This window comes from Caloenas nicobarica, chromosome 5 (genome assembly GCF_036013445.1).
Source record: "Caloenas nicobarica isolate bCalNic1 chromosome 5, bCalNic1.hap1, whole genome shotgun sequence".
NCBI lineage: Eukaryota > Metazoa > Chordata > Aves > Columbiformes > Columbidae > Caloenas > Caloenas nicobarica.
Window position 1 is genome coordinate 7,307,726 of NC_088249.1, and position 26,996 is coordinate 7,334,721.

A 26,996-nucleotide genomic window follows, 5' to 3' on the forward strand; every position below is an offset into this window, starting at 1 on the left:
AGTCCCCTCCTCCGCAGAGCGGGTCGCCAGGAACGGCCGGGCCTTGTAGCCTATGAAGCGTTTCGGCGCCATTTCGCCGTTCCGCCCCGCTCCCCTCAGCAGGCGGGCGCTGGGCGCCTCAGGGCGGCGGGAAGGACAGGGGAGGAGACACGGCGCAGCCGTGCCCAAGCCCGAGTCAGTGAGGAGAGCTCCTGCCCGCCCCTCCGTGCCCCCCTCCTCCCTCCTCCGGGGCGGGGGCAGCGCTTGCGCGGTGTGGCCGGCGCCCGCCGAAAGTTTGGGGCCACGTGTGGCGCGGAGCGGGGCAGCGGAGGGTCGGTCCGTCCCGCAGGCGCTCCGGGAGCCCCGCAGTGCTCCGCCGCTGCCTCCCGGTCCTCGCCATGGCCCCCGCCGAGGTCCTCAGCGGCAAGATAGTCTCTGAGTACGTACCCCGGGGCCGGCCTTCCCGGCGGGAGTTTCCTCGGGCGGGGAAAGGCCGTGGCAGCCGCGGGGTGGACGCGGTCGGGAGGGAGCTCGGTGCGGCTGGCGGGCTGGGGGTGCCCCGGGGGACCCCGTCCTGGCCGGGGGAATGGGGCTGTGGTGGCCTTTGCTCTGGCTCGGTCGCCGATACGAAGCGGTTTGAAGACAGCCTAAAGCTTTTCCACTACGTTGTGCTCAAAGTTCACCCCCTCCTGGCTGGAAAGTGTGGGAGTTATTAAATGGAGGTAGTATTAAAGACCTCCAGAAAAAGGGTTGTCATGGCTGCATTGCTCCGCAGGAGCCCCGGCAGCGTGTGTGCATCCAGCATCTGCCCCGTAGAGCGGGTCGTGATCCCTCAGCATCGCTGTGCTGAGGTAACTGCCCAGGCAGGTGCGAAGAGGCTGCCTGACTCAAAGTTTTGGTGTATTTATGCCGTGCTCTTGGGATGCTTTACGAGCAGGAGTTGGGAACCTGTGCTTTAGGTATGGTCGGTGTGTTCATGCTGTACAGGCATTAGTCATTCCTTTTAAAGACAAGATAAATTAATCCATGTGCTGGGTAATGTCAAGATGAATGATCATAGGTGTCCTGCCGAAGGTATTTGAAAGATTTGGCAGACCTTAAAGGAAAATATTTTCCCGTGCTTTTCAGCTTTTAGGTAGCTGGCAAGCTCTGAGTGTAGGTGACCCTGCGTTGTGTCTTTCAGTTTGCTGATTTTTCCTGCTGCTGCTATATATACATATCCAGTGAGAAAGCCAAATGAATGTCCTAACCCCAGGAAAATGCAGTGTTTAGCAAAGAGTAACATTTCTGTTATATTCTGTGCAAACAGAGTTTGCTTAGGTAAGTTTGTTGGGTACCTCCTCTCTATAACAAGGGAATTTGGACAGCAAGTGTAAGTTTGAATTCATATACAACATGTGTACGTCTATTTGTCAGTGGAGTGGTTTTGAAAAGCAGGCCTAATGCGTCTTGAATCTGAACAGCCATGATGAAAGGCTGCCTGCATGTTTTTTACCCAGTAATTTTTGCACCAGTACCACTTGAGTATTGCAGTCTCTCAGTCTTGTGTGCTTCCTTACACCTTCTGCTTTTGGCAGTCTTGAAGCCAGCAATGCCTGTGTGTGGTGCTGGTGGTATTTATGTGATTTGCCTCTTACAGGTTTCCTTTTTCTGGTATAAAAAGTGCCCCTAAAGTGTAGTAAAGTTCCTTTCAAGCTACACATTATTGCAATTTTAGAGTGACTAGAAATCTGGAAAGATGCTAGCTTGTCTACAGTGGGTATGTTTTGGAGGTATTCTGAGCATTCACCTTAAAGCTTCTAGCTTCTTTGGCAGTGCATATTGTGTTACTTAATTTCTATAAATTTATAGATGCAGTAGTGATTTTTTTTCTTAATTTCTGTTTGTTTTCTGTGTTATAGTAGCAGTACTTTTCAGAGATGAGGGCCTTCATGATGTGCAAATGCCTGTGAAGAGACATAAGCTTTTCATAGGCACATACAGGAGAAAGAATTGCTTCGTTTCCAGCACGGCTCTGAGGTGTTTGGCTGAAGCCTGTCTTCCAAAGGCATCAGGTGTTGACATGAAGACAGCGCAAAAAGGAAATATAATTGCAGCTGTACAGCTGTGCTCCTTCAGTTCCTTTATTTCTGCTGTATTTATGTCCAGTATAACAAAACCACTGTGTGCTCCACAAGAATGGGCCTTAAGTAATTCTGCTTTTTCGCAGTGGAATACTTGGAGGAGGCATGAGAAAATGGGGTATCCACCCTGCAGATACCCATCCCTTCCTTCCAGACCCTCTAGAGAAGTGCTCGTCCAGAGGATTCTCATTGTCCAGAGTTCATCTCGAGGCCAAGAGTCTGGTAGCAGCAGCAGAAGTGATAGGCATGTGGTTTTTCTAGGAATTTTCAACTGAATTGCCTGCTGTAGAAGGGGAGTGTTTCTGTCTTTACATCAACTGCAAAAAGTTTTCAGTTACTGTCTTGTAGAGGGCATTTTTTGAGACTTTATGCTTTAAATGAGAGAAGTATTTGTAAGTGAGTCAAATATTAACAAATGAGGCGAATCAATCAAGTATCGTTCCAGCTACATAATTCTGGGCTTCTGTGTGTGTTTTAAACCAAAACTCCTAAGTATCGTGAACTTTATTCTCCTGCCACCAAGCACCCCTTCCCCAAAGAGAGATGAAAAAAATACTTAATTCAGAGCTGTGCCAGTTATTTAAACAAATATCAGGTAGATAGTGGCATTCTTATTTTTGTGAAACATGTAAAAAGAATAAATATTTTGAGAGATAGAGGGAGAGAGCTTCCTTGTCTCTATAAATAAAGAAAACTTGAGGAGATAAAGCTAGTTCACACCTAGAAGGTCTTGGAAGGCTTAGAAAGGTACAAAGGAAAATAGACATTTTTAGTGGCTTTGAATATTACCTGTGAGGATAGAAATGTGATTATGTCGTGCATGGGAAGGAGAATATGCAGGGCAGCAGGGATCATGGTGCATGTCGGATTTTCATGTTAATGCTTTTCTCGCTAAGGCTGTTGCTTTCAGTAGAAACGACCTCTTATACCTGGACAGTCTGTGAAAGATATTGTTGGGTGGGTTATGCATCACCCTGAGCTGTCTGGTTATCTCCAAGTGCCTTTCCTCTGCTTCTCTGAGTGGCTCTTTAGTAATTCAGCCTTAGATTTTGCTGCAAATTAAATTTCCCTTATTGGCGAATGAGTTGCAAAAGGTGAGGTATTGTGTAACGGTACAATAAATGACTAATAAGAGGCACAGAATTAGCGCTTTATGTATGCAGAATATGGAGGGTTGGAGGGAATCAAAATACAGCCCTTTTTTGTTACTGTTATTCCCTTAAAATAAAAATACTCTATTTCTGTATCTGAAATAGATACTCGGCGCAAAACTTCGTAGTGGCTCTTCTTTACAGCTTATGTCTGCTGCAGTGAGCAGTGCGTTCATTCGTTATCACCTGAAGTAGCTCAGGTTTGGAGACCCCTGGCTTGGTTTGGATTGGTTGTTAGCACCAGGAATGGACTGCTCTTCCTGGTCTGGATGAGTTGGCTGATGAGTTGTGATGGCAGGGAGGACTCAACACCCACCCCAGCCCCTAGGGATGGGCCAGGTAGTGCTTTGAGTTTAAAGTACCTCTGAAGTACTGGATATAGCAATGATGGGGCTGAACTTAGAACTGGAGTCAACAGTGCGGTAAAGACAACTCTTTAGCTTTTTCAGACTGGGCCTCAAAAGTTTTTTGGAGTTCCTACTGAAACTGAACTTAAAAAATTCCCTGGTCTGTGAGATGTCATTTATGGGGTTCTACCCAGAATGTTTCAGGCAGGCACCGAAGGTACCACACTGCAGCTGTGCAAAGTTAAAGTGTTCTGTGTGGTCCAGTCCTGCTCAGTGCCACCAAGCAGCCCCCAATATGAGCAAGAACCCCCTGTGTTAGGTGCTGTACAGACACAGAATTTGAAAATGGGACCCTGCTCCAAAGAGGTTACAAGCTAGGAGAAAACATTGTCTGATGGACAACAGGGCCACATTGCTGTGATCTGTGCATATCAGCACCAGGTTACGTGGAAATGGGGAGTCCTAGGGGAAAGAACATGTAGGGGACTGCCATGTTCCCTTTGTGGAAAGAAAGAATCTTGATATCACTCTCTGCGAAGACAGACCATTGCAGAGGTGGCCTCGAGTATTGTCTGGAGTGCTTCCAGCCCCACAAACGTGGATTGAGTCCTTATCTATTTCTCTTGTGTTGTCCTCTGATTAAATCCCCTGATAGCTGGTTGTGGTATCTGTTTTGAAATGCAGACCTGGTTGGTGTGATTGATGTTGCAGCATGGGAAGCTGGTTGTGACAGTTCGTGGTATTATAACTCATGTTTGGGGCAAATTCTCCTGTGGAAGTTTTGAAGACTCAGCTTGATGTGAAACTTAAGCTCTGTTTTTCTGTTGGCAGGCAGCCACATTTGAGAAGTTCCTAAAATGCTGCCTGTCCCATCCTCTATGGATGATTGCTTCTTCAGCTCAGCCATTCTGTGGCCCTTACTGGACTAGTATTCTGGACATGATGAAAAAGCCTATAAAAAAAAAAAGAGCAAAAGCATCTATCTGGCCTGAGGAGTGCTCAGACAAGTATTTGAGCTCACCCAACCAAAAGAGTTCCTAAAAACCATGGGAGTGCGGAAGTGGTAGAAGGAAACAGGCAGTTCTACCATGGAGCAATGATGGTGTGTCAGGATCATGCAGTGGTAGGGCAGGAGGCTCATGAACAAATTCCAGCTCTGTTCTCTAAACAGTGTCTTGCCTCAACTGGAGCCATCGGTTGAATGTCCAGCAGCATCCAGACAGACGTTCCCAAGTCATTTCCCCTGCCAGGGCCACTCCACTGGGACAGCCAACCTGTGACTCCTGCCAGGAGAGATTCCTTTCTTTCTCTTCTTTGGGGTGCCAGGAGGATGTTTTGTGGCACACTTGCTTGCAGTTTCTTCACAATCTGCTACCATGGTGCCATGGTGGTTTGGAGAAGGAGAAGCTTGTCGCTCCACACTGCAATTGTTTGTCATGGGGACAACAGAAGGTGAGCAGTGGCAGAGCTGCAGGCTGCCAGGAGGAATCGCTATAGGGACAACAGCTCTAAGATGATGCAGGACCTGGGGAAGGCCATCAGCCTTGCATGGCCATTTCTGTAGAGCTGCAGCAAGAGCATTTCTGATGCATGTTCCTGAGACCTTTGGGGAATCTGTGATCCAGGCAGTGAGGCTGAACCCCTGGGGACAGGCCTCTTCTAGAGCATCCTTGTTGCTGAAGGACATATTTGCCAGGTCATACATTTAGCAATATTTATGTGTACACTGAACTCTGTTACTCACAGGAGGGACAGAAACACAGCTTGGGGTCATCTTCATTTGAGACCCCACCTGTAGTTCTGCATCCAGCTCTGGAGCCCTCAGCACAGGACAGACATGGACCTGTTGGAGAGGGGCCAGAGGAGCCACAGAAATGATCAGAGGCTGTAACAGCTCTGCTGGGAGGACAGGCTGAGAGAGTTGGGGTTGTTCAGCCTAGAGGAGGGAAGGCTCCGGGGAGATCTTATTGCAGCCTTTCAGTGCTTAGAAGGGGCCCATAAGGAAGATGGAGACAGAAGCTTTAGAAGGGCCTGTTATGATAGGACAAGGCGTGATGGTTTTAAACTAGAAGAGGAGAGATTCAGCTTAGACCTGAGGAAGACGTTTTTTGCAATAAGGGTGGTGAAACACTGGCCCAGGTTGCCCAGAGAGGTGGTAGATGCCCCATCTCTGGAAACACTCAAGGCCAGGCTGGACAGGGCTCTGAGCAACCTGAGCTGGTGAAGATGTCCCTGCTCATGGCAGGGGTTGGACTGGGTGAGCTTTGAAGCTCCCTTCCAACCCAGACCATTCTATGATTGAGTATGGCGATGTGTCCTCTGGCCACTTGAGCCATTGCGTGTACAGAATCCTGTAGGTGTGACACTGCCATGGGAGCCGTGCTTCCCTCTCCTTTCACAGCAGAGCTGAAGGAGTGTGGTTTGTCCTTTGCTGTTCTGGGAAATTAGCTTAATAAATTTAAATTCAGCTCACTGTTGCAGCCTAGAGAAAGAAAGGCTAACAGGCTTTTTTATAATCTTTGTAGCTGGCTTTTGTACTGTGTGCTTAGAGCCACGTGCTGTCCTTGACCTGTGTGGACCCTGGACTTCTGTTTGCAGTGTGAATTTGTGGAACAATGTGGGCGCAGGAGGGGTCTTAGCATCACAGGGAAGGCTTTTGGAGGAATAGCCATGTACAATTGCAAATTTACATTTGAAGGCATACAGCTAATAAAAATTGTTGTTGGTTTATCAATACGAACTTTTGTCATTGTGAAGAACTAAAGTCCACAATAGAAGTTTGCAAGCTATTGCTAAATAGCTGCTGACTGGCAAAGTTTATTGAGTAATGTGTATGTAAGACCGCAGGGTTAAAGCAAGGGTTTAACTATTTTTTTTTCCGTAGTTTTGTCTCAAACTGTGGCTTTTCTGGTAGCTAGAGAACAGTGGTACCTAACACTAGGTGGCTGTCTAACAAGTGATGTCTTGATTCAAGGCTCCTAAAGCAAATCAGCGCTGGCAGCACCACCACTTTGTGTGTGTTACCTTTCTTCTGTAGCTGAAGGGGAAGTGAGCTAGTGCCTAGTTACAGAAAAGGACAGCAGTATAATGTGCGAGCAGTCACGGCTGCTGGGGCTGAAAGCGCCACAGCCCTGCCTCGCAGAGGACAGAGGGAAACTAGACCGTTGGCTGGGCTGGTTTCTCCTCCACTGAGAAGACTGGATTATAAGTAAAACCTAGACATGAGACCTGTTCCAGTCGATTGTCCCTTATGAAGGGTTTGCTAGGTCGTAACTTATGATACATTTCACATTTGTTTGCATGTCTTTTGTTTGCAGGTCACAAACCAGTGCTGTGCCTTCCTTACTGGAACCGAGGAGGCTGTTTTCAGTAGCTTCCTCGCAGAGCTGGCCTGCAGCACCGGCTCAGACCACGTACAGCGGGTTTCTGACCCTCCCTGAGATTGCTGTGTTGTTGTTACGAGCTGCTTGTGAGCTCAGGCCCTGTTGTGTCTGTAGCTGCACATTTGGTGCCTTCCCTTGGGATTACAGCTGGAGCGTAAGGAGATGCAGTTGGTGATTTTGCTACACGGCAGATGAACTTGTCACTTGAGCATGAGGAATTGCTAGGACAAGGCTTGCTGTGGCACTGTTTTCTGAACTCATCAGCCAGTCTTAGTGTCGAGGCTTTTACAGAGGTGATAGCCAAAGGAAGCTTAGGAACTGCTACTTTTTAAGTAAGGTTGAAAACAACCTCTTTTACCAAAGCTAGATACTCTCAACCTGCTCTTCAGGTGCAACATTGCTCTGACCGCATGGTTCGGGATGCAGCCGGAGAGGTGCAGGATTTGGGATGAAGCAGGAGGCTGTGTCATTCCCCTGAGATGGGACTTGGAACAGCCTCAGGGCTGCTTCTGGCTGGGCCAGCTGCAAGTGTCCCCTGGGATCAGTGCTGCTGGGTTGCAGCAGAGCCACGTTCCCTTCTTGCCTCTGGCGTTTCTGATTTGGAGCTCATAGTCACAAGGCAGAGTTGGCTTCACTGTCATGCTGGAATTTCCCTGTATGGCAGGAATTGCAGCCTCCCAGCTGGCATCGGCTTCCTGCTCTGTCCCCATACCCTTGCTGTTCGTGTTTTGGATGAACTGGCACCAGCAGCATCTTCTCCAGTCTGGGAAGTCCATTTCCACCTGAGAAGCAGCAGACCTTGTGATATTGATTTGAGGGTAAATGAGCACAAGAACATCTGTGTTTTAAACAGTAGGGTGTTTGGAGCAGGGCAAATTTGCGAAGCATGATGGTAGCACCTTCTCGTCTCTTTGAGAATAGTGGGTGGGATGCGGGCTGGAAATCACATGGAGGAGGACAGACCTGTCAAGCCTCTACTGTCCGGTGAGTTTTGCTTTCCTGGCTTTTGCCTCTGAGTATCTCCTACATTTGCAGTGAAGAGCCACAGCCTCCTTCCAGCACCATGAGCCCATGAGATGGGCACAACTGGTCAGTTCTTCACTCTGAATCCCGACTGCCTCTGGTGGGGAGACAGAGCAAGCGGTGCTGGGTCTGCACCCAGCAGAACTTCAAAAGAGCACACTGGGCCTGGCACCAGGACCTCTTCCCCACCACATTCCCTGACAAAAGATCATGCACATGGGGCCAGACAGTGGCTGAGAAATTGGAGAGGAGTGGAAGGCTGGAGAGGGTGGTGACAGTGGCCTTTGAGCTGTCTGTGGCTAATTTATCAGTGATGGGTACCTGTTCTCTCTAAAACATCACATAGTAAACTGGGTATGAGTTGACATCTGAGCTAGATTGTGAATCCTCTCGTGCTTCCATTTCAAAATTGTGTTTTAGGAATTATATCCTTAAACTTGTCTTCCTTGAAGACTTGACCTGAGTTTTGTATCAGGGTTTAACTGTGACTGTAAAGAGGAGGGTGAAGTAGCACAATGTGGACTTTAAAAAAGTTGGAGTGAAACTTCCAAAGTGTCTCAGTGGTTTAGGGACATGAATCTTATTTGGAGATTGCTGGGACTTATGTACTGAAGGCATAAGCGTGTGTTTGCCAGTCTGCACATTTGTCATCTTTTCAACTCCTGACTTATCAGTGTGTGAGAATTCAGCCCCTTGGTTAACTACTACCTTATTTTTTTGTTGTTTGTTTGGGTTTTTTTCTCCCCTCTTCAGGCAAGTGAGAGAGAGACTAAAGCAGCAAGTAGCTGAGATGAAACAGAAATTTCCAGGCTTCACACCAGGACTCGCGATTTTGCAGGTATCGTTTTCTTTAATGACAACTAGCGAAAATCTGTGTTGCTTTGCAATGGTAAGCACAACTGATGGTAGCATTTTATAAGGGACAGAAGAGCAGAGTCCCATGTGGGCTAGTAACACAGTTCTGTGATGTCTTTTCTCCAAGTACTGGGGCCCAGAAACATTTTGGGGTTGTTTTTTGTTGGTTGGTTTTGTTTGTTTGTTTGGGGGGTTTTTTGTTTGTTTCATTTCATCAGACCCTTGCAGTTCTCTGTTTGAGCATTATGTTTGTGAAATGGTGAAAGCAGACTTCTTGCCTTTTAAGAAGAAGCCAGTGCTTGTAGACTCTAGTCCAAGTCTCTGCATTTATGTAAGTCCCAAATTCCGTCAGCTTTCGGAGATGTGTTTGTACCAGAAATCTTTGAAATGAGGTGTTTATTGAAGGGCTTGGTCTGCAATTACACAGATCATGGAGAGAGATGCAGGGCGGGAAGCGGGGGAAACCAACCAAACCAACCAACCTTGGCCAAGAAGACTTTGAGTGGAGGGGATGGAACAAAATCCCATTGCTGAATTTGATGTCTGACAGAAGTCTAAGTGCTGGAGTCTACACAGAAACACTTGTGAAGGAAAAAAAGCTCTCATCAGTATAGGGGTTTGGCCTGTGTTTGGCAGAATTAAGGTGATTTTTTTTTCCTTGCAGCTGTAGAAAATGGAAACTCTTTGTGCTGATATTAGAAGGTGACCATCAGTAGCAAGTGTCACGTAATGGGAAGGAACTGTGTGGCCACAAAGGATTGATGGACTGTAAGCGGCTGCTTAGAGGAGTGGCTTCTGTGCTTTGGGCTCCTGAAGAGCTCTTGGTGCCTTTCTCTGTATTCCAGTTCTGAGACCCCTATAGTACACAAAGGCGATGTTCCTCTTCAATGCCAGGAACAAATTTATTTGTGGTTCGGGTGGGGTTTTTTTTACTAGTTTTCTTTTCCATTAGCTTTAAGATCATCTCTACAGGAGACTTGTCTTCAGGTGTTTAGAAGGAAGGAGGAAGGTCTTTTATTTAAATTTAGTAAGGGATGCTTTGGAAGTTGCTGAACTGCTGACCTTGTAAACTGTCTTCAAAAATTGCTGCCTTGTAGTGTAACTGGAGCTTTTTCTTGGTTGGCCTGTTTTCAATCTTGGGTTGCCTTAGAGTCCTTACAACCTCCTTGCTCTTTAGCTCTTTGATGCTTTGGTGAGCTACCAAACAGTCTGGGCTTGGAGCTCATCTGATATTCTCAGGTGCCTGTTTTTCATTTAAGTCAGGACAATTGGCTGTTTCGGATATGTAGCACCCCACACAACAGGTGCTGTTTTCTTGGGAGGTATCTGGTGTATTCTGAGCTCAAAGAATAAATCATTTAATCCATATTTTTTGTCCTGTAGTCAGAAGTATCCTCTCTTGCACAATATATATGGTCTGTTTGCCGATGTCTCCTGATGCCCACTCTCTTCTTTCTTTCTTGCCCTGTATGAGGCATACATTTTCCTAAACCTAGCAGACTTTAAAGGAGAGACAGTGCCTTTGTCTAACCCTAGAGAAGAAGAACCAGTGTGTGCTGGGTGATCAGGTAATGCTGTCACCCCTGCAGCTTGTCATCTGTGTGGGAACCAGGGGTAGCTCCCAAATATGAGGGAACAGGGTTTCAAGAGTTTACTTACCAGCTTTTTCTTATTTGTCCCTCATTTTCTTACGGTTACAAAGAGTATTACCTTTAACAAAACATTGTGGATGATGCAAGCAGTCTTCTGAAATGCGGTAGTACTGTAAGCACCCAACACTGTCAAAAACTACAGGCGATTGTTCCACTTGCTGCTCTCTCTTTGTGCGTCACTTTGTTCTTGTTTAGCTGGTTTTTGTTTGGCAGAAAAATTCACAGGGTTCAAAACAGCAGTGGAAGAAATCTCTCATCAAGGCACAAATATGTGCTTAAAATTAAGATTCCTGGGTATCAGAGGCCCAACTTTTCTGAAAGCCTTAATCAGATAATTGAATGTTATCAGCACCTGCTGATCATGGTAATTAGCCAGAGATTTAACTTCCTCAGATGAGATGGCAGGCAGTGTTTTCTGCTTTGGAGAGCACTGCGTTTCTAAGATTTTCAACAGGTGTAAATAGTGCTTTTGCAGCAGATCAGACAACTTGTGTTCTTGAAAGAACACTCTCCTGGTAGTTCCAGCTACTTATAGCCTCTGTCAGTGTGTTTTACAGTTATTGAAGAACACCTCTGTCTCCTTGGTGTAGTGCCAAGGAAGCTAAGGGTTAAGGCCATCTCAGCCTGTGACTGGGTCTCTATTCTGTCTCTTCATCCTTAGGTTGGAAATCGGGATGATTCGAACCTCTACATTAAAGTGAAGCTGAAGACTGCTGCTGAGGTAATGCCCAAACTCTATATATTTCTTTTTACCCTCCTACAGTAGGTCAAATCTGAATATGAAAAAACAGATGCAAATCAAATAGTTCCGTCTAATCTTTGCCCATATTGGAGAAACCAGCGTTGGCCTGAATCCTTTGCTGTAAGGAAACAGTATAGATGTGTAACCTGACACGTAGCCAAGTGGGGTACCAAGGTAACACAGCGTGGTTATTGCCACTTTTTGTGTCATCATCTCCCAGATTACCTGTGTCTGAAGTGCTGATGCTCTGGCTTTCCTGTTCATGTCAAAAAGTGCATAGAACAGTCAAAGTATGAGCCAATCTGAGTAGGCAAAGCACTAATCTTTCTTCTTTTTCATTTATGGTATTTCCAAATAACAGGACTGTAGCAACAGCAACAGGAGACAGGCCTAGGAAATATGTCAGAATGTAGATATGGCTGGGCTGGACTGAGAGAATAGCCAGATCAATCTCTGATGTCAATTCAGAAATCAGATAATTTGTTGGTATTCTCATTTGCAGATTGGGATCAGTGCCAATCACATAAAACTGCCCAACACAGCAACAGAAGCTGACGTAAGTAATTTAGCCAATAATGAAAAAATACATAATTTTGGCTTCGAGCTCAAGAGATGAACTTATATTTGCCCTCTCATTTTATTAAAAAAGACTGCTTGCCCATAGATATTAACTAATGAAAAAAGAACTGGAACCCGCTGAGATTTTTTTTTTTTACTTTTAAAAGAAAGATAGAATACTACAATGTAAAATTTAGAGACTTTAACAGGTATTTTTCTGAAGATAAAAAATGTGAGTTGTTTATACTCTTGGGTGGAAAAACTAAATATATTGTGTCTGTTAATCCAGAGAGGATGGTGCTTTTTGCTTTGCATCACTTATATTTTGGTTTATCGGCCATTAGGTTTTTGGTCTTTATTTGTTGTAGGTCCTCAAGCACATTGACGCTTTGAATGGAGACCCTGCTGTTCATGGCTTTATAGTGCAGCTGCCTCTTGACTCTAATAAACCCATCAATACAGAAAAAATAACCAATGCTGTTGCACCTGAGAAGGATGTAGATGGGTAAACTGACCTCAGCCCCGGAGAGCATGACAGCTTCTCCAGAAAGAAACTTTTTTTTTCTTTTGTATGGTGATTATGAGGCTAGGAATCTTACTTGGCCTTTATTCTTTCAAAATACAGTTTAAGTAGCATCAATGCTGGGAAACTCTCTAGAGGGGACCTTGGAGACTGCTTTATTCCCTGTACACCAAAAGGATGCATGGAACTTATCAGGCAGACAGGTAAGGAGGTTTCCATCCATTATTCATTAGTGCAGTAGTCTTCTATAAGAGGAGAAATTATGCACCTTGCAAGGCTATGTTTCATGTTGAAACTTCTGTTGAGATGCCACATCTCATCCCTGCCTTTTCAGGTGGGACAAGAGCTGGTTTTAAAGCGGTCCTTCCTTCCTCCTTCCCAACTCCAGTTCCCCATGATACACAACCCAGAAGAAAAATAGTGTCCTGAAGCACCAGAGCCGGACTTAAACTGACCAAAAGACTCCAGAGTGGTCTGAGTTTGTACTAAAATGCACAATGACCTGTTTTTACTTTCTCCTAACTTTCTGTGGTGCAGGCATTCAGATTGCAGGGAAAAGAGCTGTAGTGGTTGGTCGCAGTAAGATCGTTGGTGCTCCCATGCACGACCTGCTGCTCTGGAATCACGCGACGGTAACCACTTGCCATTCGAAGACCTCAACGCTGGCTGAGGAGGTGAGGACAGGGCAGATGCATGAGGCCGTAGTTATCTGCTGCAAGCCAGTGCTGCCTGCTGCACGTTGCTACTCAGTGTATTGCTACTCTAAGTCATTAGGTCTGCGTTGTCTTTAATCTGAAATGGTTTCAAGTCCTGCTCACTGAATGGTTTTGTAAATACTTCTGCTGGAAAAAGATGCTGATTATTTTTGGCCCTTAATTAGAGGCTTTTAATTATAAAAATAAAATTACCATTTTTGTTTTCTTTAGGCACGTGCTGACAATTTAATCTCCCCTTCCTATCTCCAAGTAGTGGCCTGCAAGACAGCATATATTTTTGTTTTTTCCCAAAAAGACCAAGTAGTCTTTTGCTTTAATGGCTGGGAAATGCTAGATCAAATGTTTTCTCCAGGTTGATTGGGTTGGGGTTTTTTTTCAGTCTATTTTCTATGACTGGGAGTTGGTACCATTTTCCTCTTTAGCAGTGAGAGTGACAGAAATAGTGTGTTGCCGTGCTGCCACCTACTTGGATTTTGTAGAGCAATCAACACTGCCAGGCTCTGTAGGGAAGTATTACAGCTGAAGAGAGGGTAGGTGTATTTGAATATAGCTCACAAGGAAGATCAAAAACACTGTGATGCTTCGTGCCATTAAGTTGCTGTTCAATAAGACTGTCATTAGATTGATTAACAGCTGAAGTGCTGATTCTTAATGAAATCTTAATAATAGTTTATCTCCCTTGAAGATTAAATTCCAAGGGATAACAGCTTCCTTAGCAAACATGAATGAGGCAGTGCAAGAAGTGACAACGAGCTTTAGTTGGAGTCTCTAGCACCAGCTTTGTGACCAGCCCTGTGACATTTACCGAGTACTGTCTGAACGAATATTAGTGCTGAATTACAATCAGCTTTGCCTGGAGCTGCGTGCAGTCCTGAACTTAAACACCACAAGGCAGTGCTCCCACAAGTGAGGTGCTGCTTTGAGTTCTGCGCAGGGGTTGTTCTTGGCTGCCGTCCGATGGGTGCTGGGTGTATTTCTAGCATTGAAAAGAGCAGCTGAATATGCAGGGATATTTGAAGGCAGGAAGATGAGTATATGCAGAAGGCTTTAATTTAATCTAAAAGTAGTCTGTGTGATCCACTTGGGAATCACAGAGGAGTTCAAAGGAGATTGTGAAGTGTTGACTAGCAACAGTTCAGGGTAGGAGTGTGAAAATAGGCCATGATTTCTGGCTGCAGAAATCAGTGCGTTCCAAGGAACTGCTAGCTACCTTCAACCGCTGCTGATGCCCTTCCATCCCTCCCATGGCAATGGGTGAGCACACAGTTTCGCTGCCTCTGAAGCTGATCTAAGTTGCTGCTGAAGTTGCTCTGTGTTTTTTCTAGTGCTGGCGTGATACAGAATTGTTTATTTGGCTTTTTTTTTAATAGGTTGGTAAAGCTGATATCCTGGTGGTTGCAGCTGGTAAAGCTGAAATGGTAAAAGGTGAATGGATCAAACCTGGCGCAATCGTAATAGACTGCGGAATTAACCATGTGCCAGGTGCGTGGGTAATGTATAGAGTGGGGATATGTTTATTTGTATATAAATACAGTTGCTAAGTAAGCACATGGATACTGTTTCCTTGGTGTTTCTACTCAATGCAGACTTCTTTCTTTCAAGTCTGTCTTGGGTGATGATGACAACCTCTGAAGATGCCAGAATAAAAAAAAAGGTTGGTCTGAAGTGCTGTCCTAAGGCAGATCAGTGGCAGTCCTATTTTTGCCTTCAGTGAGGCTGATGGTCAGTAAAAAAGAGACTTAGAAAATATTACAACAGAATATCCATGTAATTTGCCACAACTACTTAGTGAGGTCTTTCTGCTGTTGTCACTTGTGAGCGTGCAGCTTTGCTGTCATTGCTTTGCAGTTAGATCTGATTAAGCTGTTCTGTTTGAAATATATAAATGGCAAGCAGTCTCTTCAAGTACTTCTCTTGAATGGCTGTTGTCTTGAAACAAAGCAGCTTCTGCAAGAATATTGGTGACAATGGCTCTGGCATAGAATAAAGTGCTTGAACATAATGGATTTTAGGGTAAGCTTTCACTTAGCTACTTCTTCCTTATAAAGGAGGAACAGACAGTCTGGCAATTTCTGTTTTCATCTCATTTTAAATCCAAATTACAGATATTGAATGATATGGAAAATTAGTCACCATCTAACTATCTCTGCACTACACCCACAAGGCTTTTAAAAGGTAGTTTTCATAATTAATCAGTCATTTTGTTGCCATTATTTAATGGAATGTAAAGAAATTTCTCTTCAGCAGTCTTGTTCCTCAAAGATGACCCTGAGTTGCATTTAAAAACATTAGTCCTCTGTCTAATTAAAATTAAAAAGTCATCTGCTGTTGCTTTTTGTTGCTTGATGTATTTGTGCTGAGCTACCCAGACTTAGGCAGTTTGCCAAAACCCACAGGGTCACTGCCGATTTCCATGAGGCAGAATGGCTTGAAGTCTCCCTTACTTACATGTTGCAAGTAAAACTACCATTGTGTTTCTGACATATAATGGTATGACCTTTTTTTCAGGCTTGATGTGAACTGCATCTCTGAGGACACATCCCTGTTTCTTTGCAATCAGTCTGCCTGGGGCAGTGCACTGAGATCTGAGCTTCTCGTACACCCAGTTTTGTGTGGCAATACGCTTAATGGCGTTGTAGGACTTGGCAATAAGGGCTTGATAGAGTACCATGGAAATTGTCAGATTTCAAAATGATGAATGCCACAGCCTTTTCTGTGATTTTCTGGAGCTGCTGAGTTTTCCTGCCTCTTCTTTTTTGATAGGTTGCGAAAAAGTTTTCAGGTGAATCTTTTGGGAAATCAGTGCCAGAATTGTGGGAATTGCAGTGCTACAGAAAGAACGGCAGCTAGTTTGCCAGCTTCTCTGGCTACATCGCTGTACAGATAGAATATTTTTGCTAGCTGTGATGGCGCTTTGAATGTAGTGGGGGAGAAATAGCACAGTTGCCGTACATCTTGCTGTAGCTCTAAGTGCGTCCAGCTGGGTGGCTCCTAGGTGGAGATGTGAGCTACAGCCGGAGGACCTGGCAGTCTCTGGATGCGCTTGTACTTTGCAAGTCAGGGTGCATTTGTCTTTCTCTGGAGCTGGAGGGCTAGTCCAGCAAATATTCCGAATGCCTTATTCCAGGCCTGTAGAAATTGCCCTGCTACAGGCAGGGAGAGCAGTGTGGGCAGGGGATATTCCCAGAGGTTGCATGGTCTCCGGAGTGTCCCTTGAGTCCTGGTGGAGGGAGGAACCCTGTACCAATCCTCCTCTGCTGTGGGGTTTTGCAGCTCTAGCCAGCAGGGAACCTTGAACAGTGGGATATGAGAGCGGCGAAGGAGGATCAGCCTCTGTGGATCTTGGTGCCGTGCTCTTCAAACACCAGAGGAGCTGGGAAGATACAGAGAGCCTTGACTTGATGCTGTGTTTGTATCTTCATGTACTGGCATTCAAGCTGGCATCACAGGCCTATAAAATCAGATTGCGTTGGATCCCTCACGAAACACCTTTCCCAGTGGTGCCTGGAAAAAGAAGCAGACTGCAAGGCGATGGTGTCACGTCTTATAGATGAGGGTCATGTATGGTCTTGTGTGTTTGCAGTCAGATATCAACCGGAATGTGTTACAGTTACATGTACATTAGCACAAGTTTGCTTGGAAGTCACAGGGATAATCCCAGCCCTTGTCTGGTGAGAGTAGGACTGAATTAACTCTGCTCCAGAAGCTGCACTTCGGTTGTCTGTCACACAGCTGTCTCTGGAGATAGATGGAGATCGTTGTACCTGTTCATTCCATATGTGTAGGGATGTCCTTTGCTTCTTTGATCTCAAAGTCCTTGGATGCTCTCCCTCATGTGTTCCAGCTGGCTAGGAACCCACTGGGCCAAAGAAGACACAGGCACTGGGAATGGTTATAGTGTCTCTGGTACTCTTTGTAACTAGTATTATTTTTTTTTTTTAAGAGTGGGATGATGAATATTGAGAAGGTGAAATGATGGGGAGAGGCAGAAAGTGTTGTGTGTGAGCTTTCCTTCTAAAGAATATTTTAAAGGTAATTGAATAGCTCTCAGGTTGTGCTCAGCGGTGCTTGGCGTGAGGGGCGACTGCAGAGGCAGGCATGGGGGTTTGTTTGGCTCCTGCTCGTTGCTGTGTCTGTTTAGCAGATTAGATTGTTTGTCTTTGGAGCGTCTAATTCGGTGCTTGTTTTTGTCATTCTTGGGCCTGGAGTCTCCCCGGCCAGGGTGGCTGGTAAGCCTGTTTGGCATCCTTGGAAGAAAATATGATTGTGTTATTTGCCTTTTGCAAACTTAATTAAACTGGTCTTCAGCCTGGAGGGCCAGACTGGTCTGCAGTTTAGGCAGCAAAGCTGACAGAGGCTGTAGAAACACCATTTAACAGCTGTGGTGTTGTTCAAGCTTTGAACTTTAGCAAAAAGAAGTGTTGCTTAGAACACAAACACAGCAAAACATCCAAGCTGCTAATTGTCAGTAACAATGCAACTAAAAATTAATGTGGGCAGAAGCTGCTTTTGTTCCCTCTTTGGTTTTTATGCAATCAGCTGTTCGGGAGTTTGGTTTCTTTTCTACTCCTTGGCCTTACCAAATGTATGTTAAAGTTATTGATTGTATTCTGTTCACACATGCACTTACTGTATGCAATATATTTCAATGTAACAACATTAAAAACTATTTTCAGGTTTTTCACACTGCTTTAAAGTTCCCTGGAGTCCTCATATCTGAAACAAGGATCTGCTACTCCAAGGAAACTTATATTTACTTTTTTTTTGGTATGTTATCTCTATGATCAGTGAATTCCTTAGATGACTGTGCTAGTTTACTGATATATTTTGTCTCTTTATGGGTAAACTTAAAAGTCACCACTGGAAAAAAGTGCTATATCTGCTTCTGAATTGTCAGGTCATGTGCAGCAGGATATAGCGAGTTTTTTTGCCAGAGAGAAAGGTGATTATTCTACTGGAGCTCTCTTAAGCAACTGTGAGGTTTGTTTTGGCAAGACTCTGATCTCTGTGAACTGCAGTATTTACTTGTCCATCATTAGCATGGCAATGAGTAATTGAAAAGCTCAGCACTTTCTGTTTGCAGTTTCTGTAAAGGCAGGTGATTTTATTCAATAGTAACGTCTAGATTTCCTCCAAAATGGAACAGAGCAAATGTAAACCTTTTAAAACCTTTTTTTTTTTTTTTCTGAAACAAGTCAACTGTGTTTCTTCTCTCACTTCTTCTAGACCATTGGCTTATGTCTCCTCCAAATTGGAAACTGTGCTAATCCTTCAGAGCAATACAGCAGGAGCTGTGAGAGATGGTTCAGGTGACATCTCTATTGAATGTCCCATTAGTGTTTTATTAGTGCAGATGTAAGACTTGGTCTCTGCTTTGGTCTCCCTGCCTTTGTTTTGGAGTCAGTCTCAGACCGCCCTGTGGGCCACATGCCACTGAGGAAATCCTTGGATCCTCCAGCAAAGGGAGATTGATCTGGCCAAGGATAAATCGCGCTTAATGGGAAGATATGTTGCATGAGCTGTTGACACTCTCTGAGTGAAGTATGATGATAACAGCTTCATCTTGTGATGTTATTTTAACTTTTTATCTTTATTTACAGCTTCAGCTTTTGTTTCGTTTCCTCCAATGGTGGAAAAGACTTCAGCTTCAGTCAGTGCTGCCTCCTCTGTTGTTTTGGTGAAACGTGATGCCTAACTTAATTTTCCTTAAATCCCCAGACAGCACAAAGGCCAGTGGAAAAAGAGTTGTAGGAGATGTGGCGTACAGTACAGCAAAGGAAAAAGCTTCCTACATCACCCCAGTTCCTGGTGGCGTTGGGCCCATGACTGTGGCCATGTTAATGCAGGTACGTGGGCACACTGTGAGGCTGCTACGTTTGCCATCGGGGTATGTTGCTGCTGACCATCAGCAACCTACCAAAGCAGCTGGTGCTTCCTTCTTGCTCTTACAGGGGTCTGGTTGGGATTTCCAACCTCCAGTCCAAACAATTTGGATTCAGTTAACTGAGGAAGAAGATGGACCTTAAGGAAATGTTAGGACAGAGTTTTTTTGGTTGGGTGTTTTTTCAAGTGTGGTCTCTCAAAATAGCGAGAAACAGGCTTGTCTTGCAATTCTCTGGCTGTAATTCTAAAATTATATGTAGGGTGATTGGATAAAAAAGAGGAGAGTAACAGTATAAGACAGCTCCCTCTGCTTCCTGCTTTGCTTAAGAAACCCCGCTGGCAGACAACACCCCAAAAACTCCAGCACGCTGGAAGATAGAGAGGTAGATGGATAGATAGACATGGTGGATGTTTTTTATTTTAAAGAAAACTACAAGCAGAATTTCATTCTGGATTGTTAGCGAATGCTTTAATCAAAGCACTTTGTGTTAATCCCAAACTGAGACAGATGGGAGGGGAAAACCTTTCTGAGTCTCTTTGTTATCCAGCATGGTTCACACAGTGGTTGTTGCTATAATGCTTTTCTCATGCTCATTTTAGAGCACAGTGGAGAGTGCACAGCGTTTTCTGGAGAAGTTCCAGCCTGGAAAATGGAACATCCAATATAACCAGCTTACCCTAAAGATGCCTGTTCCAAGGTAATGCTTTCAAATGAAGCCACTGGCAGAATTCATGCAGCATAGTGTTCACTTCTGTTTCGAAGCTTTGCGTAATACAGGGTGTACATGTATGTAGACTGTAGTTGGCATTGAAATTTGGAGAGGAGCAGAGAGAAAGCACCGTGAGGCCTTCCTAAAGGAGCAGAGCTAACCTGCAGTGGTGCTGGGACATAGGTTGAAGTGTAGGCTTGGGTCATCCTGATAATATTGAGATGTAAACTCTTTAGACCAGCTAGATAGTTGCTGATTTAGCAAATAGCAAGACACTTGTATTTTGGAAAATTTTCACTCTGACATGGCAAAAATCTGCCATCTTGAAGTAGGAGTTGTTGGTGTCAAGTCCCCAAGGAGCAGTTGAAAATATACAAATTACTGTAAGAGAGCATAACCTATTGCTTACAAAAAGGCATTCATGGGGTGGGAAAAATGAGAGGAAGATTGGTGGGAGTGTTTGTTTGTTTTGTTTTGTTTTGTTTTTAAAAAGGCAACTCTGAGGATGTGTCTATTCTAATGCAGCCGATATCGGTGGGATTGATTTGTTTAGCCAGGAGTAGTTAAAGCTTCCCTTTTAAAATATAGATTAGGTGTTTGTAGTTTATGCTGTCCAAAAATGGGGAATTTGTGAGAAGTCTTTGACTTATAAATTGACCTTGCTCTCTTTCTTTAAGTGATATTGAAATATCGCAGTCATGCATACCTAAGCCCATTGATCAAGTTGCAAGAGAAGCTGGGCTGCTCCCTGATGAGGTGGAGCTCTATGGCCAAACTAAAGCCAAGGTTCATCTGTCTGCTCTGAAACGGCTGAAGAACCAGCCAGATGGCAAATATGTTGTTGTTACTGGGTAGGTAATTCCTTAACTGAGGCATCACTTACATGATGTCAAGGTGAAAAGAAATTTTATTAGCATGGCTTGTCATTGTACTGCTTTCTGGTAAGGTGACTGTGTTGGGATGTTCTGGGTTTTAGTAAATCACACTGTGAAAATCCAGTGGTTTTGGAAATAGCTTTATCTCTTGTGGAAAATAGTGGGAATGTAGTTTCACATTTCTGTCCTGGAGATGAACTGGTTTGGTCTGGAGGTCAGGGTTAGGAAGGGCAGACTGGATCACAGTCAAAATTCTCCTAGTCTAGCAGCCTGCCTTCAACAGTAACTAGCAAGTTGTTTCAGAGGAAAGTCTTCGGCAGTTATGTGATAATTTGCCACTCTCATTCTAGTTTCAAACTGATGAAGATTAGCTGAAGTCTGAGCCAATCCAGAATTTGAGTTGGCATTAACTGCAATCACTGGGTGACTGTTTTATCCCTGTAAGTGTTTTGAGTCTTACCCACTACAAGGGTTTAATCATGTCTGTTCTGCTTTTTCACTGCAGGATAACTCCTACTCCCCTGGGAGAGGGGAAAAGCACCACCACTGTTGGTCTTGTTCAGGCTTTAGGAGCACACCTTCACCAGAATGTCTTTGCCTGTGTTCGGCAGCCTTCTCAGGGGCCAACCTTTGGTATAAAAGGTATGAACTGGTTTTTTTCTTGCAGTTGGACTAAATGGGGAAAGATGACATTCAGAGATTTTACTCTGCTTCATTGTAGTTTTAAATAATTCCCAGTTACTGTTGCATTTCTTTGAAGAACTTACACAAGGTTTTTCTTTCTTAAGTCTTCAAGTGCTGTGCTGGGATTTAAACAAAGCTGGTCAGCAGTAGCGGTGTTCTTAAAGCCATTAAGCAAACACATGTAATACCACTCTGGGCTAGAGAGACCTTTGTTTGCATAATTTGACTGTTGTCTCTCTGTAGGTGGAGCTGCAGGTGGTGGCTATTGTCAAGTTGTCCCCATGGAAGAGGTAATTCTTTATACAAAGTCTCATTGCACATATAAGCTCACAGACCTTGAAGAGATACTGCAGTCAGACAACTTAAAATCTTTTTTGTTTATGGCCTGGTGTGTCACTCCCAGGAACTGGATTCTTGGTTTCAGCAAAACTTTAAAAAACAAACGAAGAAAAATCTTTGGTTGTTTCGAAAGAGTGCCTGCATGGCTGGGGAACTTAATAGAACTGGGAATTCCCAGTTCCTCTGTTCCCTCCCGTTCTCTGCCTTGAATTGCTGCATGCCCTTGAGCAAAGTACATCCTGTACCTCTTTTTCCCAGCACTGAAATGAAGATGATAATGATTTACTAAGTTTTGGAAGCATATTGAGTAGTTCTGTCAGCAGTAGTGGTCACCAACATTTTCTATGAGTTATTTTGGTGTATTTATGTTTTAGATTACTGACATGAAATGGGAAAAGGGAAGCTGGGAATCAGTAAATGCCAAGACCTCAGCCTGTGGGGCTCTGGCACCACAGTGTATTTCTGCTGTGACTTGGCAGCAAGTAAAATCCCATGTCTGGGGGCAGGGAATTGAAAGGCACGTGTAGCACGTGCTTTCGTGCTTCTCTCAACTCTCAAAGTAATTGCCTGTGTAATTCTACCTTTGTTTTGTGCACTACAGATTGATACGGGGTGATTTTAGGAAGAAAAGAAGAAATTATCAAAAGGGCTGTTCATTCCAATTGATGCAGCAAGTCCGTAAAAGATAAAAATGTTAAGGAGGCAGAATATTGATTTAGTCAGGTGCTAAAAACATGTGAATGATGGATGTGACAGGAAAAATAAATCTCTTCCTGTTTGGGAGTGTTAATAAGACGAGCCAAAATCCTTGACTGTGTGCAGCAGAGGGAAACAGTCACACTCTCGGAACCAGACTGGATCAAAGGACTCCCTTGAAGTATGACCCACATAGTATAAATACATGTCATTTTGTGGGAGTGTTTTAATCCATGCATATCTCATAAAATAGACATATCTGGAGTCACTGATTACAGTAATGACCTTGATACATCATTGGATGTTTCTGTGTGCAGCTTTCATCCTAGGAAATGATTAGCAAGTGAAAAACTTTTGAGTTCATATTGCAGAACCAAGGTGGCAATAATTGCTTCTTTTTGCATGGATGTAGAAGGAGACAACAATTACCATTTACTGATTAGGATTTATAGTCAGTGTGTGACTAGCTGCATTCTGCTTTTAGCTATCTGTTTTTTAAGACCACAGTAGAAAGGCTTCAGCAAAATGGTATTGGAAGGTCTTCTGCCATGTCACCTTGTATAATATCCCCTTTATGTCTTCCTCTTTTGCTCCTACAGAGGAAAGGGATTGTTTTAACCACACCTTTTACTCCTCTGCCATAATGCAAGTTGGTCACGTAAGCTATATATCCCAAGCCATTTGTCAGTATAGCTACAGTGCAGCCAGATAATTCACACAGACAAACCCACTCAAACTACTTTTTAATGAGGCAGAACGAAGAAAGCTACGAGCACTGTCACTGTGTAGTACGTGGTCTACAAGTTCTGCCTACGATACGGTGTGTTTGAGCGGTTAGCTTGTGCAGAGCTCGGTGCAACCGCAGCTCTACTGCTTGCACTGCACAAGGCTGTTAGTTTCAGTTTAGCTCAGCTATCTTTGTGGGAGCAGCAGCAGCTTCAGCTAATGGAGGTGTGAAACCTCTTGAGCAAATGATGAGAGTGGGTCAGAAGGAAGGTGAGGAAGGAGCAAGGCAGGTGTGCCACACCACGGTCTTCTCAGGTGTCAAGGAGCTTGTGAAAACTGTTCTCATGGGGAAAAAAACCAACCTTTTTATTTGGAAACTGCGTTCTGGAAGTTTGTAAAATGACATAAATGTGGGGGAGGCATTTTTCTTTCCTCTCTTCCACATACTGCACTGAGCAATCTCTCCCTCTCCACCCTCACCCACTTTAACATTGCTATTAATAATTCTCTTTCCATCTGTCTACAATGAATTGAAATAAATGAAAATTGCAGCAGGATGAGGTAACTTGTATGTTTTATGTCCTCTAGTTTAACCTTCACCTCACTGGTGACATCCATGCTATCACTGCAGCCAACAACCTCGTCGCTGCTGCTGTCGATGCGCGTATATTCCATGAGCTAACTCAGACTGACCAGGTATGATCCTTTCTTCTGATGTATTTGGGCACAGCCCATTTCGCCAAGATGCGTCAGATGTGCCAGCAGTGCTAACTCCCTACCTGTTCCATTCTGCAAGGCTCTCTACAACCGTCTGGTGCCTTCTGTCAGTGGTGTTCGGAAATTCTCAAACATTCAGATCCGAAGACTACAGGTAAGTTCACTGGTTTCACATTGGCTTCTGGTTCTGTTCCACTTACTCATCCTTTATGTAGGCAGTGCCAGGTTACAGAAACTCTCGTGTTGTCCTGTAGGTCATTCTCCTTGCATTTATTTTTTACATAAAGTGTGCGGAAGTGTGGTGGCCCTTACAGTCCAGAAAACAGAGATGCAGCCCCAAAGGGAAGAATCATTGAAGTAGCTGTCTTTATCCTCTGCTGTATGAGTAATACAGTGGGAAGAGGCAAAGGGATTAATGCCCTTTATTAATAGCATCAATTCAGGGCCCTTAATGCAGTTTAAGAAAGGACCAGAATCAGTCTCTGTGCCTTACACCCAATTACAGACAGAGATTAATAGTTCCCATGTGACAGCTATATAGATAATGCAGCACAAAAAGAAAGGCGATTTATAAAATTCAGCAAAAAGAGAACATAGAGAGTTTTTTGTCTTATCCAGATCGAGAAAACAGGGAAAAATTGAAAAAATACCTGTCCCCTACATTGCCCACTCTTCCTCTCCCTAAAAATGAATTTCCAATAAGACGAGTAGCCCTGTCATTGAGTGGCAGTCCCTGAGCAGACCACAGCTTGTGATCTTCAGAAATTAATGTGAACCAGCATGTGTCCCTGGCTTCTACAAAAATGAGGATTAACAGAGGAATAATTTTGCACTGGGTTGTGGCCTTCTGGCTAGGAGGACAGTTCAGGGCCCGCTAAGCTCATTCAAAGTACAAACATGTTTGTACAATATTCAGGCTGGATCAGTCGCCCATTTGGAGGTCAGGAACAATAGTCAGACTACTTAGGAAGCTAAAACTCTGATTTATGAATTGGCTACAGTGTCTCAACCTTTAGAGAGTGTGTGGTTTGTTTCCACTGCTGAGCGAAGCAGCTATGTCATATTGCTTGATGTTCCTCACGGACTGCTGAAGGAACTCTACCGTAACCGTTCTTCTGGTTATTAAATGTCGAGATGTTAATGGGATGCTAATATTCCAGAAAGCGGATTTTCTTTATTTTTATTATTTATTTACTTATTTTCTAAACTACGTGGTTGAAAAGGAAGAGAACAGACTTTCCGCTTCCCTGCTGTTCTTCTGGAGAAAAATACGATTTAGCTGTCTAGTTAATTTAAAAAAGCTTGCTCGTTCATAAATCAACTCAATCGTTCTCCCCATTCCTCAGCTCGCGCTTGTATCGGGCTTCTTGAGATAATTCTTCTCTCAATTAAGCAACTTGGCAAACTGCCCATCCTCTCAGTATGTTCAAGACCAGCTTTCTGGGATGCTGACGGCCTTGTGACTGAATTCTTTAATTCCTCCTCCTTTGTGCTGCTTAACCCGCCTGCTGAAAGCGGCGTCTCTAAATCTACTGTGTGCAGTGACCCTGGGCAGACTAAGGAGAAATGGATGTAAGCATTGGAGACTAATGATTAGAACAAGGAACTGCAGAGCTTTCTCTCTCTTTCTGTAGATGCTTTACACAAAGTGTGGTGACAACCTGCCCTAACGAGCTCTGTTGTCTGCCTTGCCCTTTCCGAGCTGGCCAGCTGATAATGGATCATCTTACTTTGTGGTGCGATCCAGGAGAAGGGGCACCAAAAAGGCAGCCCCTCCTTATTTCTGAATATGCAGATGCTGCTGCTGGAGGCTCATTGCTCTAGTGAAAGGTTAATTTCTGTGAATCTTTTAATTTAACCTTTTTCATCTTTTCCTTTTCTCCTATAGAAACTGAGCATTAATAAAACTGATCCTACAGCTTTGACAAAGGAAGAAATAAACTTATTTGTGAGATTGGACATTGACCCAGACACCATAACATGGCAAAGAGGTACAAGAGCATTTAAAGGAAAGAATTATTAAGAAACAAAATATGTGTCAAAAGAGAGGTTTACAAGTGCAGCAGGAACTCTTTTTTCCTGGGAAAATGGGAAAGAGGGCAGAGCTGGCTTCTCCCGAGTGTTTGGTGGGATGGAAGCCTGCACTTGGGATACCATTTCTAGAGAGTCTGACACAGGGGCTTGAATCTTAATCTTTGCAAATGCAGAGCAAACTTCACTAATTGGTACAAGTCTGTGGTTTTGGATTTGTCAGGCACTGAGAGAGTTGAGTTTGGCAGCTGGAGCCAACAGCCTTTTTACCTGCGTGAGAAGGCACTGTGAGCAAGGAAGAAGGTTCTGCTCTGGGATTAAGCTTAGTTTTAATCTTCTCGCTGGCTCTGTTGGGGACTGACAGCAAATAAAAGCCAGATTTTTTAAAACATTTTTTAAGATACCAGAAGGTAAGATAAATCTTGAGTCTGGCAGATAGTGTTTCACTAGCAGAAGAAATTTCAAATAAAGACATTTTTTCTGAATTAGAGCTCAAGAGTATTGCTTTTTCTTCTTTTTATTAAAACACAGTGTGAATCGTATTCTCCAAAATTTGCTTCATAACCTGTAATGGGGCTAAAGTAGTCTGCCTCATGGGAAATATTTTATAAAATACTTAGAATTTTTCAAGCAGATAGTAAGAAACAGCAAATTTAAGCAAGTATTTGATAGTTTGTGTTTCCAAGGTAATTTGAGTTAACAGGGCTGTGTGAAATTATTTTCACTAAATGGTAAAATCTGACCATTTTATCACTTAACTTATAAAATGCTAATTTTTTTTCTTTGGGGGTATAGTAATTTCCTGATTTCACATTCACTAATGATGGGGGGAAGCAGCAATCAGAATGATACCAGCAGCTCTGCTTTTCAGAGAGGCTTTGGAACTTGGGGTTAGTGCACGCAAAGGGAGGTAGACTCAGTGTGGGGTCTGTGTGGGACTGTGGGCATCTTCACTTTGTCGCAGTTTGGTTTTGGGGAGAAGATCATGTGGAGTAGCACTTGTCATCCTTTAAGAGGGGATGGTATCTCAAACTGCCATCCTTTCTTCATAGGTGGTCTAGCTGAGTGTCTCTAATAGACCATAGATGTGACATAATTATGACTTGCAATGTGACTTCTCATCATTCTCTCTGCATTGCTTGCAGTACTGGATACAAATGACAGGTTCCTCAGGAAAATCACTATTGGACAGTCTGTAACAGAAAAAGGCTTCTCACGAACGGTAATTTTTCCCTTTTCTTGCATATTTTAAAAAGTACTTTGAAAATGTGGTCTTTAAGCAA

At 44.0% G+C, this 26,996-nt stretch overlaps 1 protein-coding gene across 1 annotated transcript in view; it reads left to right on the forward strand.

Moving 5' to 3' along the window:
• Positions 1–252: 252 nt before the first annotated feature.
• The window catches only part of MTHFD1 (methylenetetrahydrofolate dehydrogenase, cyclohydrolase and formyltetrahydrofolate synthetase 1), a 42,607-nt gene continuing 15,863 nt past the window's right edge, over positions 253–26,996 (forward strand). The window contains exons 1-17 of the mRNA XM_065635325.1: positions 253–418; positions 8,760–8,844; positions 11,175–11,234; positions 11,758–11,811; positions 12,182–12,318; positions 12,439–12,539; positions 12,874–13,010; positions 14,423–14,534; positions 18,771–18,898; positions 19,536–19,633; positions 20,323–20,496; positions 21,026–21,162; positions 21,448–21,494; positions 23,554–23,661; positions 23,762–23,836; positions 25,571–25,673; positions 26,859–26,935. Of these exons, the coding sequence (XP_065491397.1) occupies positions 378–418; positions 8,760–8,844; positions 11,175–11,234; positions 11,758–11,811; positions 12,182–12,318; positions 12,439–12,539; positions 12,874–13,010; positions 14,423–14,534; positions 18,771–18,898; positions 19,536–19,633; positions 20,323–20,496; positions 21,026–21,162; positions 21,448–21,494; positions 23,554–23,661; positions 23,762–23,836; positions 25,571–25,673; positions 26,859–26,935 (1,674 nt within the window). The 5' untranslated portion in view covers positions 253–377. The remainder of the gene's footprint in view (positions 419–8,759; positions 8,845–11,174; positions 11,235–11,757; positions 11,812–12,181; positions 12,319–12,438; positions 12,540–12,873; positions 13,011–14,422; positions 14,535–18,770; positions 18,899–19,535; positions 19,634–20,322; positions 20,497–21,025; positions 21,163–21,447; positions 21,495–23,553; positions 23,662–23,761; positions 23,837–25,570; positions 25,674–26,858; positions 26,936–26,996) is intronic.